Source organism: Macrobrachium nipponense, chromosome 46 (genome assembly GCF_015104395.2).
Source record: "Macrobrachium nipponense isolate FS-2020 chromosome 46, ASM1510439v2, whole genome shotgun sequence".
Lineage (NCBI taxonomy): Eukaryota > Metazoa > Arthropoda > Malacostraca > Decapoda > Palaemonidae > Macrobrachium > Macrobrachium nipponense.
Window position 1 is genome coordinate 4,163,691 of NC_061106.1, and position 18,646 is coordinate 4,182,336.

General features: G+C 44.0%; 1 protein-coding gene across 1 annotated transcript in view; it reads left to right on the forward strand.

Annotated features, from left to right (window-relative positions):
- The window catches only part of LOC135214735 (actin-related protein 8-like), a gene marked incomplete in the record, with an annotated part of 206,757 nt that overhangs the window by 315 nt on the left and 187,796 nt on the right, over positions 1–18,646 (forward strand). Inside the window, 1 exon segment of the mRNA XM_064249074.1 lies at positions 16,978–17,145. Coding sequence (XP_064105144.1) covers positions 16,978–17,145 — 168 coding nt within the window.

Consider the following 18,646-nt stretch of genomic DNA (forward strand, 5'->3'; position numbering starts at 1 on the left):
ACGTTTGTTTGGCGGCCTCTGATTGGCTAGTACTGGGAGGTAGGCCGCTCGCTCAGTCTCATTATTTTCGTCTGCGGCTTAGAAAACTAGCAATATATGTCCTGGCCTATTTCTTCAATCATCTCACGCTTTGCTCAAGATAGGAAAGTTTTGGTCATACCAGAGGATTCGGTATTAGTAATTGTACAACTAAGGTAAACAACCACAGACGATCCATCGTCATCGCACTGGCCAGGCCTTATTCACTCGATATTTAATTGGTGAAACAAGAATACAATTACAACTTTAAGCATACCATTCAAAAGATTGAAGTTTCGTCAACATAATGTGATAGGGTAAACAACCGAGTGGACTGGCCAACTCACTGACTATTGCGGTTTTGGCCTCCCTCCGAAAAAGTAATTTAACACGTCCTGACACTGGGGATAGTCATCAGTCATGAGTTGGTGGTGATAACAGGAGCTCAAGACCTCTACTCTCCTTTTGAAGTAAGTATTTCATACAAATGAACTTACCTGTCAGATATAGGGTAGAATATCACGACAGGCCAACCCTCATCACGGTGGACGGGTCTTATTCACTCGATATTTAATTGGTGAAAACACTTGTGTAAGTCTTATACCTAGTTTGGAGGGTAAACACATACCAATTGACAACACTGATAAACAATTGAAGAGCGCAAAACGCCGCAAAGAATGCCGTAGTCCCCTTGAATAAGTACGAATAAGTGCTGGTAAGAGGTGGGTTTACGATTGTTGTGATGAAAGTGCCCCAGCGTCTATGGGTACAAGTGGTGTGCAGATTTAGCACATGAAATGGGAAGTTTGTTGACACAAGCGACTCCGTAAACATCAAGATAGCGTCAATCTTCGAAACATTTTTAGTTGTAAGTAAAAATTTCTAAAGCGTTTTGGTGAGATTTCCACTGCAGTAAGGCCCCCTTTTTCCAGCCACCCTTTTTCAGGTACCCTCTGTTTAAATCTTAAAATTTGGCCTTAATTTCTAACTTTGGAGAAAATACTTACTTCGAAAGGAGAGTAGAGGTCTTTAGCTCCGTTTTTCACCACAAGAAGTCGCGACTGATGCCCATCTCCGGTGTCAGGACGCGTTATAATGTACTTTTTCGGAGGGTGGCTAGTGTTGATTGTAGGTGGCCTGCTTGGCCTGCTGTGATATTCTACCCTATACATAGCTAAGACTCCGTCGTCCCCGACAGAAATTCAAATTTCGCGCCACTCGCTACCGGTAGGTCAGGTGATCTACCTGCCTGCCCTGGGCGGCAGGACTAGGAACCATTCCCGTTTTCTATCATATTTTCTCTGTCGCCGGTGGTATATCAACATTGTTGTTACTACTCCCCTGACTGGAATGCGCTTTTCAAGACTTTATTGATCATCTTTATTGGATTTCTTGGTGACGTACTGGATCGTTGTTTTTGGCATTCGCTACTGTGGACTGGATTTGGACTTGCTTTTGATTTTTCTAATAGAATGTCTGATTCAAGTGTTAGTGTGAGAGTGTGTGTGAATGTAGGCTGCAAGGTGAGGATACCGAAGGCTTCGGTTGATCCTCACACTGTATGTCGTAAATGTAGGGGGTTTGACTGTTCTTTGGCTAACACCTGTATTGAGTGTGAAAAGTTGGATGCTAATGAATGGAAGACTCTAACTTCTTACTTGAAGAAGTTAGAGAGGGATAGGATTAGACGGGCTGCACAAAAGAGTGTGAGTACAAGGCCTATTGAGCCTTTTTCTGAGTCTAACTCTCCTTTTGTTAATGAATATGATTCTCCCTATGCTATCTGAATCCTCACAGGCTTTGCATTCGGATTCGGCTTCTGAAATCGCCAATCTGAAGGCTACTCTTCGTAAAATGAAGACAAAGATGGCGGCCATGCAAGTAAGGCTAGTGATTGTGATTTACTAAGTGAAGTGAGTGTTCCCAGTGTTGTGGAGGGGGCGTCTGACCGTCCCTGCGATGCTCCCAGGCCTAGACCTCTTCCAAACTCACATACCCAGAGGAGTAGGAAAGTCGAAAGTCGTACGGAGGTTGTGGGGAATCCCCAACGGTCAGGCGTCCCTTCAGCAGGTTCTGTTTCGTTACAGTCTGCTCAGGACCGCTCAAATAGAAGCGTCCTACGAGATTGTTTCTCGTCGTCCGGTTCTCCTTCACCTAAACGAGGGTGGAAGGACTCGGATCTTTCTAGGCCACTGAAAACGCATTGGAAAGAGCGCGCGTTCGACTCGAGCCCGGAACGCTTCTCGGAGGAAGCTCCTTCTTCTATCAAGAAGGCTAAGCTGGTTTTGACGCCTCCTAGAGCAGTATTTGAGGATCGCACTCCTTCGAGTTCTCCTGCTTCTTCTATTGAAGAGGACGCTGGGGTGGCTTCCAAGAGGATATTGCTTGCAGTTCAAGAGCAGATTGCCTCTTTGGGTTGGAGTTCTTTCGAGGGATCCCCCTCGCAAGAAGGACGCTAGACTTCCTATTAAGAAGTCTCGTCGTCTTTCACCAGCCAGACGTGAAGCGTCCGCCAGACAGGACATGGGACGTCTTCCAGGCGCGAAGAGTCGTACAAACGTCAGGATCTATCCGAGCGAGTTGGCCTTATAGATCAAGGATACGCTCAGGCCTGAGGCGCCAGCCAGGCGCGAGGCGCCAGTTAGGCGTGAGGATTCAGCCAAGCGCGAGGCGCCAGCCAAGCGCGAGGATTCAGCCAAGCGCGAGGCCACCGCCAGTCCCACCGGGCGAGAGTTGCGTGAAGGCGACCCAGAACAACGCAAGCGCGAGACGTCAGCCAGGCGTGAGATGCCAGCCAGGCTACACACTCCAGCCAAGCGTGAAGCGCCAGCCAAGCGCGAGGCGCCAGACAAGCGCGAGGCGCCAGACAAGCGCGAGGCCGCCAGACAAGCGCAACGCGAGGCGCCAGCCAAGCGCGAGGAGCTGTTCGGGCGCGAGAAGTCAAGCAGACGCGAGACTTCTTTTAGACGTGAGAGAGAGTCGGTTCACTCTATGAGCCCCTCTCCTAGTAGGAGTTTGTCACCAGTAAGAGAGAACGGGATGAAGATCCTCTCGTTTTTTCAGGCCGATTCTCCACAAGGTGTAGAAGGAGATTCGGAAGAAGAGGGTGACGGTAGAGAAGGAGTCTCGAACTATAAAGTCTGACTGACCTTCTTTTACGGGAATACGGAGATTCTTTAACTCCTGCCGCTCCTCCTTCGCCTCGATCACTGTTTTCGAGTGCGATTGTGCCTAAGTCTTCGTCGGTCTTGAAGATGAGACCTACGATCTCTATGAAGAGAGCGCTTCAGTCCTTAGACAAATGGATGTTGTCTAAGAAGGATCTGGGCAGGACCACCTTCTGTATGCCTCCAGCCATACTTTCTGGCAAGAGAGGTTTCTGGTACCGAACTGGGGAGAACATGGGCCTTTCTCTTCCAGCGGCAGCCGAAGCGGACTTTTCAACCTTGGTTGACTCGTCAAGGAGACACGCTTTGAATGGAGCTCAGCGTGTCTTGGGCGATTTCGGAGACGGATCATCTCCTCAAGGGACTCTTCCATATTTTGGAAGTGTTTAATTTCCTAGACTGGTCCCTTGGGGTGATGTCTAAGAAAGCTCATGACTCGGATGGTCTTGACCCCGAAGTCATTCTGAGTATTCTTGCTTGTATTGACAAGGTGGTACAAGACGGATCGGGAGAAATCTCCTCTCTTTTCGGAGCAGTACTCCTTAAGAAGAGGAGTATTTTTAGTTCATTCCTAACCAAGGCGGTTTCTCCCTCACAGAGAGCAGCCCTGGTTTTCGCTCCCATGTCTGACTTCCTGTTTCCTTCTCAGTTAGTGAAGGACATTTCTCGATCACTGACTGAGAAGGCGACTCAGGATCTTCTCCTGCAAACTGCAAGGAAGAAGAGACCACTTGTTTCTGTTGACTAAGAAAGGACCGACTTCTACGGTTCAGCCCTTTCGAGGAGGGCCTCTCTCCAGAGCTACCTCTAAGAGAAGAGGTCTTGAGAGGAGAGGTAAGGCTCCTTCCCGTCCCTTTAAGAAAGGGAAGTGAGACAGACAGCCTCCAAACACCAGTGGGGGCCAGGCTTCTCGAATTTGCAGACGCCTGGTCACTCATAAACTCAGACGCCTCTTCCATGTCCATAATCAGGAAGGGATATCTTATCCCCTTCCAAGACAGTCCTCCACTAACGACCATTCCGCGGGAACTGTCAGCCAGATACAGGGACCCCTGTACTGAGGGATACTCTTCGTCTGATGGTGAATCAAATGTGGGACAAAAGAGCTATAGAACTGGTTCTAGAGCAAAACTCTCCGGGGTTTTACAATCGGCTTTTCCTGGTTGCGAAAGCCTCGGTGGCTGGACGAGACCAGTTTCCTAGATGTCAGCGCTCTGAACAAGTTCGTTCGAAAGGAGAAGTTCTCTATGGAGACTTCGGCCCTCAGTCCTTGCGGCGTTACGTCAAGGAGATTGGATGGTGTCGCTGGATCTCCAGGACGCCTATTTTCATGTCCCGATTCACCCTTCGTCGAAGAAGATACCTCCGTTTCATGACGGGGGGAAGGATGCTTTCAGTTCAGGGCCTTGTGCTTCGGCCTGTCCACAGCTCCTCAGGTCTTCACAAACCTGATGAAGAATGTGGCGAGGTTTCTTCACCTCAAAGGCCGTCAACATCTCTCTATATTTGGACGATTGGCTCATCAGGGCCCAGAACAGAGAGACAGTGTTTGGAGGACCTTTCTTTGACCCTAGACCTGATAAAGGCGTTGGGACTACTCGTGAACCTCGAGAAGTCACAGCTGATTCCCAGACAGAACTTGGTCTATCTGGGGATTCAGATGGATTCTCTGGGTTTTCGAGTATTTCCTTCACAAGAGAGAATCGTGAGAGGCTTGGAAAAAGTCTCTCTCTTCTTAAGGAAAGAACGGACTTCGGCGAGGGAATGGTTAAGCCTACTAGGCACCCTTTCCTCGCTCGAACAGTTCTTTCCTCTAGGAAGACTACATCTTCGCCCTCTTCAGTTTTTCCTAAGGAGATCTTGGAACTGGAAGACGGGACTTCTCTCCGACAGTTTTTCTCCTTCCAATGAGATGAAACCACACCTGCAATGGTGGTTGTCCCCTCTAAAAGAGAACAAGGGAATTTCTCTGGAAGTTCCGAACCCAAGCAGAGTGTTGTATTCAGACGCATCGGAGAAGGGTTGGGAGCAACACTAGGACCGAGAGAAGTGTCAGGCACCTGGAAGGCAGCACAGGTGTCCTGGCACATAAATTGCAAAGACTTCTAGCAGTTCACTTGGCGCTAAAGTTCTTCGAACCCTTTGTGACGAACAGTGTGGTCCAAGTGAATGTGGACAACACTACAGCCCTGTCCTACATTCGGAAGCAAGGAGGAACACACTCAGTGTCGCTTTACGAGATAGCAAGAGATCTGCTAATTTGGGCCGCACAAAGAAACATCGCCCTCCTGACAAGATTTGTTCAGGGGACGAGAAACATCAGGGCGGACAGACTGAGCAGGAGAAGCCAGGTCCTTCACACAGAATGGACTCTTCATTCAGAGGTGTGTTTCAGAGTCTTTGGGATCTTTGGGGCACTCCTCACGTAGATCTGTTCGCCACATTCCTTTCCAAAAAGGCTGGAAGTCTTTGTTCAGTGTGGAAGACCCAAGAGCTCTCGTGGTCGACGCCTTCCTGCTGGACTGGTCTCATGTGGACTGTAAGCTTCCCCCCTTTCAAAATCCTGGGACAAGTGTTGAGAAAGTTCGTAGCGTCCAACGGGACAAGGATGACCCTGATAGCCCCGTTTTGGCCAGCACAAGATTGGTTTGCAGAGGTGCTGGAGTGGACAGTAGACTTCCCAAGATCCCTTCCAAAAAGGAGGGATCTTCTCAGACAGCCACACTTCGAGAGTTTCATCAAACCTCCCCGCTCTCGCTCTGACTGCCTTTCGACTATCGAAGACTTGTCAGAGCGAGGGGGTTTTTTTTTCTCGCGAAGCTGCAAGCGCTATCGCTAGAGCCCGCAGAGCTTCCACTAGACGAGTCTATCAGTCGAAGTGGGAGGTATTCAGAAGGTGGTGTAAGTCTAAGAAGTTGTCCTCCTCCAGTACCTCTATAACCGAAATCGCCGATTTCCTTTTGTTCTTGAGAGAGGTCTCTCATTTGTCTGTATCGACAATCAAAGGATACAGGAGCATGCTGTCGGCAGTATTTAGAAACAGAGGCCTAGACATTGCTGAGAATAAAGATCTGCACGACTTGATTAGATCGTTTGAAACGACAAAATCGAAGGAACTAACTCCACCCAGCTGGAACCTGGACGTAGTTCTCAAGTTCCTTTCGTCTGACAGATTTGAGCCTCCCCACGTAGCTTCGTTCAGGGATATAACAAGAAAATGCTTGTTTCTCCTATCTTTGGCGACAGCCAAAAGAGTTGGCGAACTTCATGCCCTAGAAGATGAAGTCAGCTTTAACCAAAGACTCGGCCTTTTGCTCGTTTAGAAACTCTTTTTCTAGCGAAGAATGAAAATCCATCGAATCCCTGGGCCCAAGAGATTCGAGATCAAAGGCTTATCGAGTCTAGTAGGGAGAGAAACAGAGAGGTCTCTTTGCCCGGTAAGAGCCTTGAAGTTCTTCTTACAAAGAAAGAAACAAATGGGAGGCTCTAGACAAAGTCTTTGGTGTTCGATTAAGGACACCCACAAGAATCATGTCTAACGAACGATTAGCTTTCTTCATTAGGAGCGTCATTACGGATGCTCACAAGTTTTCTGTCCTGACGACCTCCTTTTCCGCTTTTAAGAGTAAAAGCCCATGAAGTTAGAGCAGTGGCGACGTCTCTCTCTTTTCAGAAGAATATGTCATTAAAGAAAATCATTGACACGACATATTGGAGGTGCAATTCAGTTTTTGCATCTCACTATCTTAAAGACGTTCGCGTGACCTACGAGAAATGTTTTCCTCTGGGACCATTTGTATCGGCGGATACAATACTGGGTACGGGAGCAAACACCAATCCTTAATTTGTACATACCTTCTACTAGATATGTTCTAGATTCCTGCTGACAAAGAGGGCTCGGTGCTGCACTGGCGGCCAGTCACTGTTGTTCAGTAAGGAACTCTTGTGATATCTTTTAGGGGAGTATTAAAATTTTTTTTTTTTTTTTTGAGAATTTTTGTATAAATGAGTTTTTTGTTTCGAGTTATGGGTTGTTTGTTATGAGTTCGGGGATAACTCGGAGCAATTCTATATACTAACATGGTGGTTAGGATCAGGTGGTCGGGATGGTTATGCTCCTTCACAAGGTGTGTTGTCATAGAAGTGGTCCAGTACCATTGACAAAGTCCTTTTAGGCTCTGCCGAGTAAGCAGTTCTTATACCCATCGACAGACCCACAAGAACTCTAGCCATAGATCTAATATCTCGCTAAAGTCTTGAGGTGATGCAGACTACCGGGCTACAGCCACGAAGTCTACCACCTATCAGTAGGAACCAAGGTTTTTTTTTTTCTTTTATACCTACAACATATGTTGTTTACCTGTCTATTCCATATTATTGCTGTCTCTGACCCTCCACCAAAGGGTGCCAATCAGCTAGTATATATCTGACAGGTAAGTTCATTGTATGAAAATGATATTGTTATAATACAATAAAGTTTCATACATACTTACCTGGCAGATATATACGATAATGGCCCACCCAGCCTCCCCGCAGGAGACAGGTGGAAGAGAGAAAATATGATAGAAAACGGGAATGGTTCCTAGTCCTGCCGCCCAGGGCAGGCAGGTAGATCACCTGACCTACCGGTAGCGAGTGGCGCGAAATTTGAATTTCTGTCGGGGACGACGGAGTCTTAGCTATGTATATATCTGCCAGGTAAGTATGTATGAAACTTTATTGATTATAACAATATCATTTTTCTCCAAAGTTAGAAATTAAGGCCATATTTTAAGATTTAAACAGAGCGTAATGAAAAGTGTGGCCAATGCAGTGCACGCTACCCCCAAAACGCTTTTGAAATTTTTACTTACGATTAAAAAAGTTTAGAAGACTGACGCCACCTCAATGTTTGCGGAGTCGCTTGTGTCAACAAACTTCCCATTTCCTGTGCTAAATCCGCACACCACTTGTACCCATAGACGCTGGGGCACTTTCATCACAACAATCGTAAACCAGACCTCTAACCAGTACTTATGTAAGGGAACTACGGCATTCTTTGCATTGTTTTGCGAACTTCAATTGTTTATCAGTGTCGTCAATTGGTGTGTTTACCCTCCAAATTGAGTATGACTTACACAAAACCGGGAAAATAAGTGAAATTAGCGTATCTATTTGTAGTATATATACCTATACATATTACAGCAATTTTATCATTACGGCATTACTATGACAACTAGAATTCATAGAAACAGTTTGTTAATGCATCGGCGTATGTGTGAAGCTCCACTAGATTGGCAATGATGAGTCTTTTTGCCGTCGTCTGCTCGTACTTCAGAAATATCTGTAATTTTTTGGGGTTAATTTTGTTGGAAAAAAGGGATAATAGACATGAATTAAGTAAATATTTTGAAGTAACAAAGCAAAGTTAAACTAAATAATCAGTAAAGTAAACAATTAAGGGAATAAAGCTTTGCACCTCATAAACAATGTAAGTCGTCTGCTGCTTGTAACTGTGTTTGTGGGGTGAGTGCTTAGTTACCAGGAACGGCAGCGTGGTTCAAGTGCAATTTGGAGTGAATTAAGACCAAAATGTGTATAATTACAATCAAATAAGCACTGTGGAGTTTCAGTTGTGATGGCAGTAAGGATAAAACCACCGATTACAAAGTAAAAATGAATTCAGTTCAAACTATGATCTCGGGAATAAAAAGTTTCATACTTTCACTAATATAGGCAACAAAATGTAGTTTTATTGTGCTGATAACAACTGCAATCTTGAGTTAGATCAATAAACGTTACATATATACTCTAACATTGTTCAAATGAGTGCTGGGAAGGCTGGGAAAGATTGTGGATTGTCTGTGGTTAGAACGGCCAGCCATGCAATTGCCGCCATATTGGATTTCAAAACTGCCTTGAAAACATATTTTACGAAGAGCTCACATGCTTATTTTAGTTTGTATGGGGCTTTCATATATCACATTATGTTAACGAAACTTCAATCTTTTGAATGGTATGCTTAAAGTTGTAATTGTATTCTTGTTTCACCAATTAAATAAATATTAAGTGAATAAGGCCTGGCCAGCGCGATGACGATGGATTGTCTGCGGTTGTTTACCCTATATGAAAGCCCCATATGAACTAAAATAAGCATGTGAGCTCTTCGTAAAATATGTTTTCAAGGCAGTTTTGAAATCCAATATGGCGGCAATCGCATGGCTGGCCGTTCTAACCACAGACAAACCACCATCTTTCCCAGCCTTCCCCAGCACTCATTTGAACAATGTTAGCGTATATATGTAACGTTTATTGATCTTACTCAAGATTGCAATACATACTGATAAACAATAGGAGAGCACGAACAACACCGTAGGTACTGTTCACAGCAAAACTGTTGACATTTGTGTCAGGAATCTAGTTACTTTTTCAACAATGAATATTTTCAAATTAATTATCATGAATGCGTAAGAAATTTATGTAATTCATAACCTTACACTGATGTTTAACTATTTATTTCAAAATTATCCAGCGCACTCTTCTTTATTCCCAAAAAATTGCAAGTTTCCTTAGACTCAAGGGTGAATGTTGTCATCGTTTAAGATTGTTGTGACGAAAGTGTCCCAGCATCTATGGGTATGAGTGGTGTTCGGATTTAGCACATGGAATGGAAAGTTTATTGACACAAGTGCCTCCGCAAACATCGAGATAGCGTCAATCTTCTGCACGTAAGGTGTTTTAAGTAAAAATTTTGAAAGCGTCATGGAGGTAAGTTTGCACTGCGCATGGCTGGACGTTCATTAACCTCTGTTTAATCTTAAATTATGACATTATTTTGTACTTTGGGAGAAAACTCTTATTTCGAGAGGAAAGTAGAGGTCTCGAGGTATTGCTTCCACGACCGATGACTCATGACTGGTGTCCATTAGCGGTGTCAGGATGTGTTAAAGTACTTTTTCTGGAAGGAGGGTCAACAAGCAGGCAAGACTGGCCCCAGTAGTCCAGTCCATTGTTTCCCCTAATAGGTATTACCTCGGTAATGGATTTGGTAGAACTAGGTAGTACCTTAAGTAAGAGCTCTGCACTGTCAGGGTAAAACACTGCTGTACACCCATTGATCTGACAAAAAACCACTTTTTTTCACTCTATATTTAATTGGTGAAACAATACAAATAAAGGTAGATCTAAGCATACCATTCAAAAGACTGAAGTTTCGTCAACAAAATGATTTACGTATATGAAACATCCTTACGAAGTAAAATAAGCATGTGAAGTCTTTGTAAGATATGTGTTCAAGGTAGTTTTTAAATTCAATGTTGCATGGTATGGTTGTGAGTGCAATTCAGTTCTACACTCGCTGCCACTTCCTTCCCAATCGCTCATTTGAACAATATTTGCGAATATATGTAATGTTTATTAATATTACTCAAGATTGTAGTTGTAATCAGCATTGTAGTTGTAATCAGCACAAAAAAACAACATTTTGTTGCCTATACTAGTGAAAGTATGATATGACTTATTCCCGGGGTCATGTTTTGAACTGAAATGCATTTTTACCTTGTAATCGGTGGTTTTATCCTTACTGTCATCACAACTGAAACTCCACAGTGCTTATTTGATTGTAATTATACACATTTCATTCTTAATTCACTCCAAATTCTTTAAATACGTGAGAATTTGTTTACAGCAAAGCCATGACAGGAATAATTTTTCAGCCTTGTACATATGGCAGCCAGAATCCACGAGTCGAGCAGACGACGGTTTAGTGAATTGTTTATGGGAGAAAATGTGTACTTATTTGCTAGCACTTTTCATTTATTTAAGTTTATATTACTATTTTGACACTTATTTTTAATAATTGTATGGCTGAAATTTGTTTTTAATTTTTAATAATTGTACGACTGAAACAAATGTAACCTTTAATGGGTACTAAGAATGGCAAGTCATCGTTGCCAATTTAGTGGAACTTGACACATACGCCGATGCCTTTACAAACTGTTTCCATGAATTCTAGATGTCATAGTAATGCAATAATGATAAAATTGCTCTTAATATTCATGTATAGTTCCCTCCAGGAATTTTGATACACAACTTATGGCTATTGGTAAGCCATACTGGGACTGTTATGGTAATACTGCAGTGGGCGTTGACAATTTATCTGGGGCTATTTTGTTTTGTTCCGAAGAACTTGATTGGCTGGAAGTAGCTTGATGACAGTTTGTTCTCATCAGTTTTGTCTAGTAAATCCAATGTAAAAAACAAGCAACATTATAATAATAAAGTTTTATTATAAGAATACTATTTACATTATGAGCTTCAAATGAAAATACACATTAAGAAAATTAGGATAACATCAATCTGTAAAAATCATATATAATCTTAATTATCATACAACTGTTAGTTTTTCGTGAGGTGAACTTCTCCTCTGTACTAACAAAAATTTTGGATGTTTCTTGGCTTTTCAGTAATAATCTCTTTCATAGGTCGTATCATTTTTAATGCTTTCAACTCCAGAGTTACAACTTAGTGGAGCTACATGACTAAATCTATTGGAGTGGGATGTTGTCCCCTTCTAATTATGTAGGAGCTAAACTTTATATATAAATGTAATTTCTAAAAGTATGCTTTGGACGAAGTCCATCCGACAGTTTACATGTAACAGATATGCAGGCACGAAGTACTAGTTCAACCGTAAAGACAGTGTTGAAACTCCTCCAGAAGGTCCAAACAGACTTGCCCTGGTTATTTCTCAAACCCATACTGATGGACATTACTTTAATCGAACTTCAAATGCCTAACACTTGTCTATAGTAAAGTTTTCCTACTAAAAAGACTCGGAGGTTAAAAAAAATAGTACATCTGACGTGTGAACGCTGAGAAATTGAATCGTGTATTCAATCACTAAGTATGTAATTACTCTCCTGACCCAACTTAGGAAATTTGAAGCTGCTTGCTTTGCCAAGCCATAGAAGAAGAGCGATATCTAGATGTTGAAACCATTTGAAACCACACTTATAGTATGTATCAATTGAATGAACTTGAAAGGGGGGACGTTGTCCTTGGACTCTGTAGATTTCTAGTAGTGTAGGCAATCCCTAGAGTGTTCCTGCCATTCACTGGCGATCTTTTAAATATCTTGGGTTTTATTTAATTGAACATATGACTTCAAGACTTATGATAAGAGTTTCCAGATAACTGCTATTGACCTTTTGATGTTAAAAGAATAATGATAATATATTAATAAGTTAGCCCAAGATAAAAGGTTACAATAACAAAAGAATTCATTTTCCAATATATATCAAATGTTTCCTGTCAATATCATTCTTAGGCAACTGGAGGAATCATTGGCTTAGATTTTATTTTTTTTTACTTTGTGATCGAGAGAAGGTAATATATTATAAACCCATGCCTCTGTCACCACTGCAAGTTGGTGCATGGGCGCAGCTCACTCCCCCCAGTAGCAACGCTGCTAGGAGGGGTGAGAGCATCCAATCCTCCTCTCCTACTCCCTCTACTTCCTCGGGCTACACTGGGAGGGGCAAGGTAAATAGTAGGAATCCCGTAGAGTCCTCTCCACAGGATTTGGCGTTGGTGGCCTACGTCCCTGGAGTTCTAGGACTCTATCGAACATACGTTCAAGTCGTGGAGGATGGATCCAGGGGGTCCAGTGAGGTTATCCCTTAGGGGAGAGTAGACCGGGAGGACTGGTCTATAGTAGGACTTGATGGTCCTTTGCCAAGAGACTTGAGCACCCCTGAGATACAGAGGACCTTTGCAGAGATTGTTGCGCAGATATGTCAGCACAACGATCTTGGGGAAGTAGCTGCAACCTTCTCTGCAGGAGATTGCCCTTCACGCCTCAAATCCTTTTGGGGACCCAAGAGGGAACCCAGAACTTTGACAGGACTTCCGTGGTCAGTCTTGACTGACGGAGTGGTGGACCAAGTAAATAACCTTGTATCAGGACAAGAGAATTCACTTAGGTCCAACCGATTGGAAACACTTTTCCCTGCCTGTACCACACCAGAGGCACTTTTACATGCCCTCAGAGAGACCTCTGCTGACCAAGCAGGTATACCCAGACCTGGTTCGCCTGCAGCACGTAATGAGCGAGAGTATTTCTTGCTCTCAACAGGAAGCAGCGACTCTGGAAGCTATCGCCAAGGCAAGCAGTCTCCTGTGGTCTTTCACAGTCTCTAAGGTCGCTGCTTCTTCTGAGCCCATCGTCCCAGGGGAAGACTAGGCTTTTGGGAAACTGTCAGTCTGGGGGTAGGGCACTATTACCTACCTGACCCACTAGACTGCTAACCTGTGGGCAAACCTGGTACTCAAGTAACCAGGTCGCTTGTCTCAGAGTTGGCATTGGCGTTGCGAAATGGACCTTTACTGGGTTCTACCTCTCTCTTCAATAGAAAACAGGTAGATACTGCGGTGGACAAACGTTGGGATGATGATATGGACTGGCTTGTTCACCAGGCAGTGGCAAAAGCATCAGTTCCTTTGTGCTCCACTGGGGCTAGATCTTCATGTCTAGCTAGCACTTTTTCATCCCCATTGGGCAGAGTAGTGGATGTCCTTCGGGAGGGTTATCTACTCCCCTTGAGTCTCTGCCACTCCTCACCAACCACCTGGTTGATCTTCCTTCCTTTGTAGTGGGATCAGCGAAACACGCATTAGTAAAAGAGTACAGTGGGCCCCCTGTATTTGCATTCTCCGGATTCCCAGACTCACACATTCACAGATTTCTCTCTGGAACATATACCCTCATTATTCGTGGGAAATTTGCCAATTCACTGTATTTTTCTGTGAGAAATAGCCACAAATTCATGGTTTTCTTTTTTTATCAATTTCACCATAAAATGCACTTTTTGTGATAAAACTATTAAAAAAATCAGGTATAAAAATTTTTAGTTAATTTTTCTTGAGTTTTAACTAACAAAATACGTAGGCCATTTTAAGCATTTTTATAGGGGTTCCAACTATTCATGGTTTCTAACCATTCCCGGGGGTGTCTGGTATGCATCTCCCGCAAATACGGGGAACCACTGTACAGAAGAATCTGAGCAAGGGCGCTGTAGAAGTTGTGTCGGACTGGTCTCCTGGGTTCTACAGCCGAGTCTTTCTCAGAGAAGTCTTTCTCAGAGAGAAGACTTCAGGGTGTTGGAGACCAGTCATAGACCTTTCTCCCCTGAACCGATTCACTTGCCAGACTCAGTTTAAGATGGAGACAGCACGTTCAGTGTTTGTCTCGATTAAGGAAAATGACTTCATGCTTACAGTAGACCTAAAAGATGAGTATTTCCAGATACCCATCCTTCGTTTGTTCTATAAGTACCTCCTCTTCGTCCTCAGGGAGATGGTCTACCAGTTCAAGGCACTATGTTTTGGACTCAAGACCACTCCCCAGGTGTTCACAAGTGTTCAACCTGGTCTTGGCTTTGGCACATTCGCACGGGATACATCTCTTGAGGTATCTTGACTATTGGGTGGTCCTGGCGAGCGCCGGCTCATAGCTGCTACAGGACAGGGATCGACTCCTCAAGTTTTGTAAGAATCTATGGACCTTGATAAATCTAGAGAAGTCTGATCTTGAACCCAAGCAGAGGATGTTCTACTTGGGCATATTGATAGACACGGTAACAGCAAGAGTTTTCCCCTTTGACTCTTGTATCAGCAGAAGCTGGTCCCTCATGGGCGCTGCACCTTTAGTCTCTCCAATGGAGACTAAGGGAGTATCGAACCCAGTCCCAGGAACCTCAGTCATTCCTTGTTCCTCTCTCACAGGAGGTGAGGGAAGACTTGGATTGTTGGCTAGACGACAGGAGCCTCATTGTAGGAGTGGATCTTTCCACTACCCCTCCGGTCATGCTCCTGTTCCCAGATGCATCGAATGATGGATGGGGCGCACACCTGGAGGAGTTGCTAACTGCAGGAGTGTGGAACCTTCACGACAAGCGCCTTTACATCAACGTCCTGGAACTCAAGGCAGCTTTCCTGGCTCTCCAAGAGTTTTGGGAGTGGGTGATGGGACACTGCAGGGTTGATGAGCGACAACACTACAGTGGAGGCATTTATCAACAAGCAAGGGGGACTCCTCTCTCGAGCTACACCAGTTGACAGTGCAGGTGCACAAGTGGGCAGTAGCCCACTTGGTAGAGCTGTCAGCCAGGTACATTCCAGGCAAGAGGAATGTAGTGGCAGACAAGCTCAGCTGTCAGAATCAGGTGATAGGGACCGAGTGGTCCCTTCACCAGGGTGTGGCAGAAAGGCTATTCAGCCTATGAGTCATGGACTTGTTCGCCACCTGCCTCAATAGGAAGTTAGAGACCTTCTGCTCCGTTGTTCTGGACCCATGGGCAGCTGCAGAGGACACGTTCCAACACCTGTTGGACAATCTAGAGCAATATGCCTTTCCCCTGTTTTGCCTGATTCGAGCCATGATCAGCAGGATGCGGATCACGCAGGATCTCCGGATGATTCTGTTGGCACACCAAATGGTCTCAGGCCGTTTGGTATCCCGACCTCCTGGCTCGTCTCTCCGAGGCACCGAGAGAGATTCCCTCATGGTAGAACCTGCTGTGCCAACCGCACATCGAACAGTACCACCAGACAGTAGAGTCCCTGTGTCTTCACGGCTGGAGGTTATCCACCATCTGTTGCGAGCGATAGGCTTTTCTCATCAAGCAGCAAGAGAAATGGCTGGATACCTCAGACATTCCTCTGCAGCAATATACCGGGGAAAGTTTGCCGTTTTCTGTGGTAGGTGTTGTAGATGGGGTATTTCTCCAGTCAGAGCCACTCTTCAGCAGGTCGCGGACTTCCTCGTCTACCTTCGCCGGGAGAAGCTCCTCTCCATTTCAGCTGTAAAGGGCTACAGTGGTGCATTGGCCTTAGTCCTGAAGCTGAAAGGTGTCAATATCTTGTCATCCTTTTAGATATCGCTACTCATGAGGAGCTTTGAGAGGTCATGCCCATTCAGGGACCTCAGGCCTCCTGCGTGGGATGTGACTTTTGTATTGCAGAGCCTGACTCATCTCCCATTCGAGCCATTTTGAGAGTCCTCAGACAGGGATCTGACCCTCAAGACACTTTTTCTGCTGGCACTTACATTGGCAAAGAGAGTAGGTGAACTGCATGGTCTTTCTTTCGATGTTAAACACTCAAGGGGTTGGGAATTGTTTACCCTCGACTTCATCTCAGATTTTGTACGAAAACTCAGAAAGTAAATCCTATTTATCCTAACTATACAAACCTTAGTCCTTTACACTTAGTGCCCACCTCATGCCATCCCTCAATCTGTTACCTGGGCCGAAAGCATATTGGAATGTTTATGTCCAGTTGGAGGGAACCAACGACCGGACCTGTAGTTAACTACTGAACTGCCTTGTTTGAAGATTTCAGCGACCATGTCCAGGCTATGTCTCAATCATTTCTATTGTAAAGGACCTAGGTTTACATAGTTAGGAAAAATACAATTTACTTTCAAAATTTGTGATGTTATTTATGTACTTTAATTATGGTATCCTAATATGTATTTACAAATAGATGAAGTTTATTCCTTTTACAATTGAAGGAAATGTTTACACACTAAACATATATTACAAATAACAAATGTACCCAGAAATATTTATAATGATTTTGTTGAGTATTGTATGTTTACTTTTCTTGATGACCTAAGAATGAAAAGAATATTACAGAGGGTAGAGGGTATATAATGTGTCTGAAGCTGGGATTTTATAGTAATAAGCCTAAAAAATCTTTCTCTCCTAAGTCATTATGGTTGTATTGATTTCTGATGTTATTTTATTTTCAGCATTTAGAGGCACAAGCATGCATAATCCTTCATCCTGGATCACGTTACTTACGAATCGGACGGCCGTCAGACTCTGTTCCTCACACAGTTCTCCATGCCATTGGCAGAAAGAGGCGGAGTGGAGTGCCAGTATATAATGACCCATTCCTTGTTCCGCAAATTAAGCTTGTAAGTTGTAATAGATGCTGAATAGTAGGATGAAATATGTGTGCAACTATAATGTATCTTAATTTGTAAAATATGTCTTTCTTATAATTTTTCTTATAATTTTATGACAGTAAAAACCACAAACCATTTTTTTGCAAATGCCCATAACACTTTTTATGGCCTTTTCAGTCGCACCTCATTTTTAATTGAAACAACCATGCTGTGGAGATGCTCTAATGAGTAAGGCAACATCACTGTGCCTGCCTACTTCTCTGCATATAAGCTTTCGCTGGTCTCTATGGAGAACTTATACTATGTTTAGTTACTGCCAGACTACTACTATTGCTCTTTATTCCTTTTATTATTCCATTATTATTACATGTTTATTTGACTTGACTTCTGCATCTGTTTGGGTAAAAATTTGTAACTCAATTTTCAACCCGTTTCCTTCGTCCGATGGACTTGAAATTTTGCATAGTTACTGAATCTCGGCGACCTTACATGATCAGTAGGTTAGCAGTGGCTCTACAGGATATGGCATTTAATTTTGTTAGCTACAATCATAATTTTTCCTACAAAATATACAAACCCCCTATCCTTTACTACAGGAATTACTTAAGGTGAATCCTGGACACGGTCACTGAAATCTTTAAACAAGGTGGTTAGGTAATTAACTACTAGTCTGGTAATTAACTACCAGTCCGGTAGTTGGGAGTCCCTCCCGACTGGACGTAAACATTCCAATTTGCTTTCAGCCGTTGTCAGGGAAGGAATAGTTTCTCCGCTGTCTGCACGACTGTTTTCTAAGCTGATTTCTTCTCTATCACAGTGGGATTTTTTCACAAATTTTTTGCATATTATTAGAATAAGTGTGTTCTTTGTGTGTTTGGTATTAATAAAAGTAATGCAAACCCAAGAATCAAAATTGCTAATGCCTGCCTCCCGGTTGTCAGTGCCCCAGCATGCAGGGAAGGAAGTGCAGTAGTTTCCGCTCTTTGGTTGATGTAGATCCTCACGCTCTTGGGTTCAACTTGCCAATGGCCAGAGTGTGACATAAATAATAGTTGTGCCGAGTGTTGCAATTGGTTTATGGCACAGTGGGGGAGGTTTACCAGAAGGAGGCAGTATCATAGAAAGATGCCCTTGCCACTCCAGTGGTATCTAACTCTTCATCTTCCTACCTCTCTCCTGGCAATCATTTTGTGCTTGCTGCCTCCCCTTTAAGGGAAGCCTCTGTTTCGTCTTCCTCTTCCGATGTGTCAGGGGAGGAAGAGGAGGGGGATCTGTGGATCAGGGCAACACTCCAGTGGGGAGTCTCCTTGCACTGAAGGTATGCCTTTGGGGCAAGTGGGTGCCCCTCTCACTAACCCGACTTTCTCTTCCACAGGTGAGGTGTCAGGTTTGGACCAAGCGTGGGCTTCGCTGGGCCTGGTGGGGTCTCCTGTTCATGCTTTGCTGGTGCACACAAACAGTACCAGTGCCAACACTGCAGTAGCTGATGCTTTAGTCACCACTACTACCA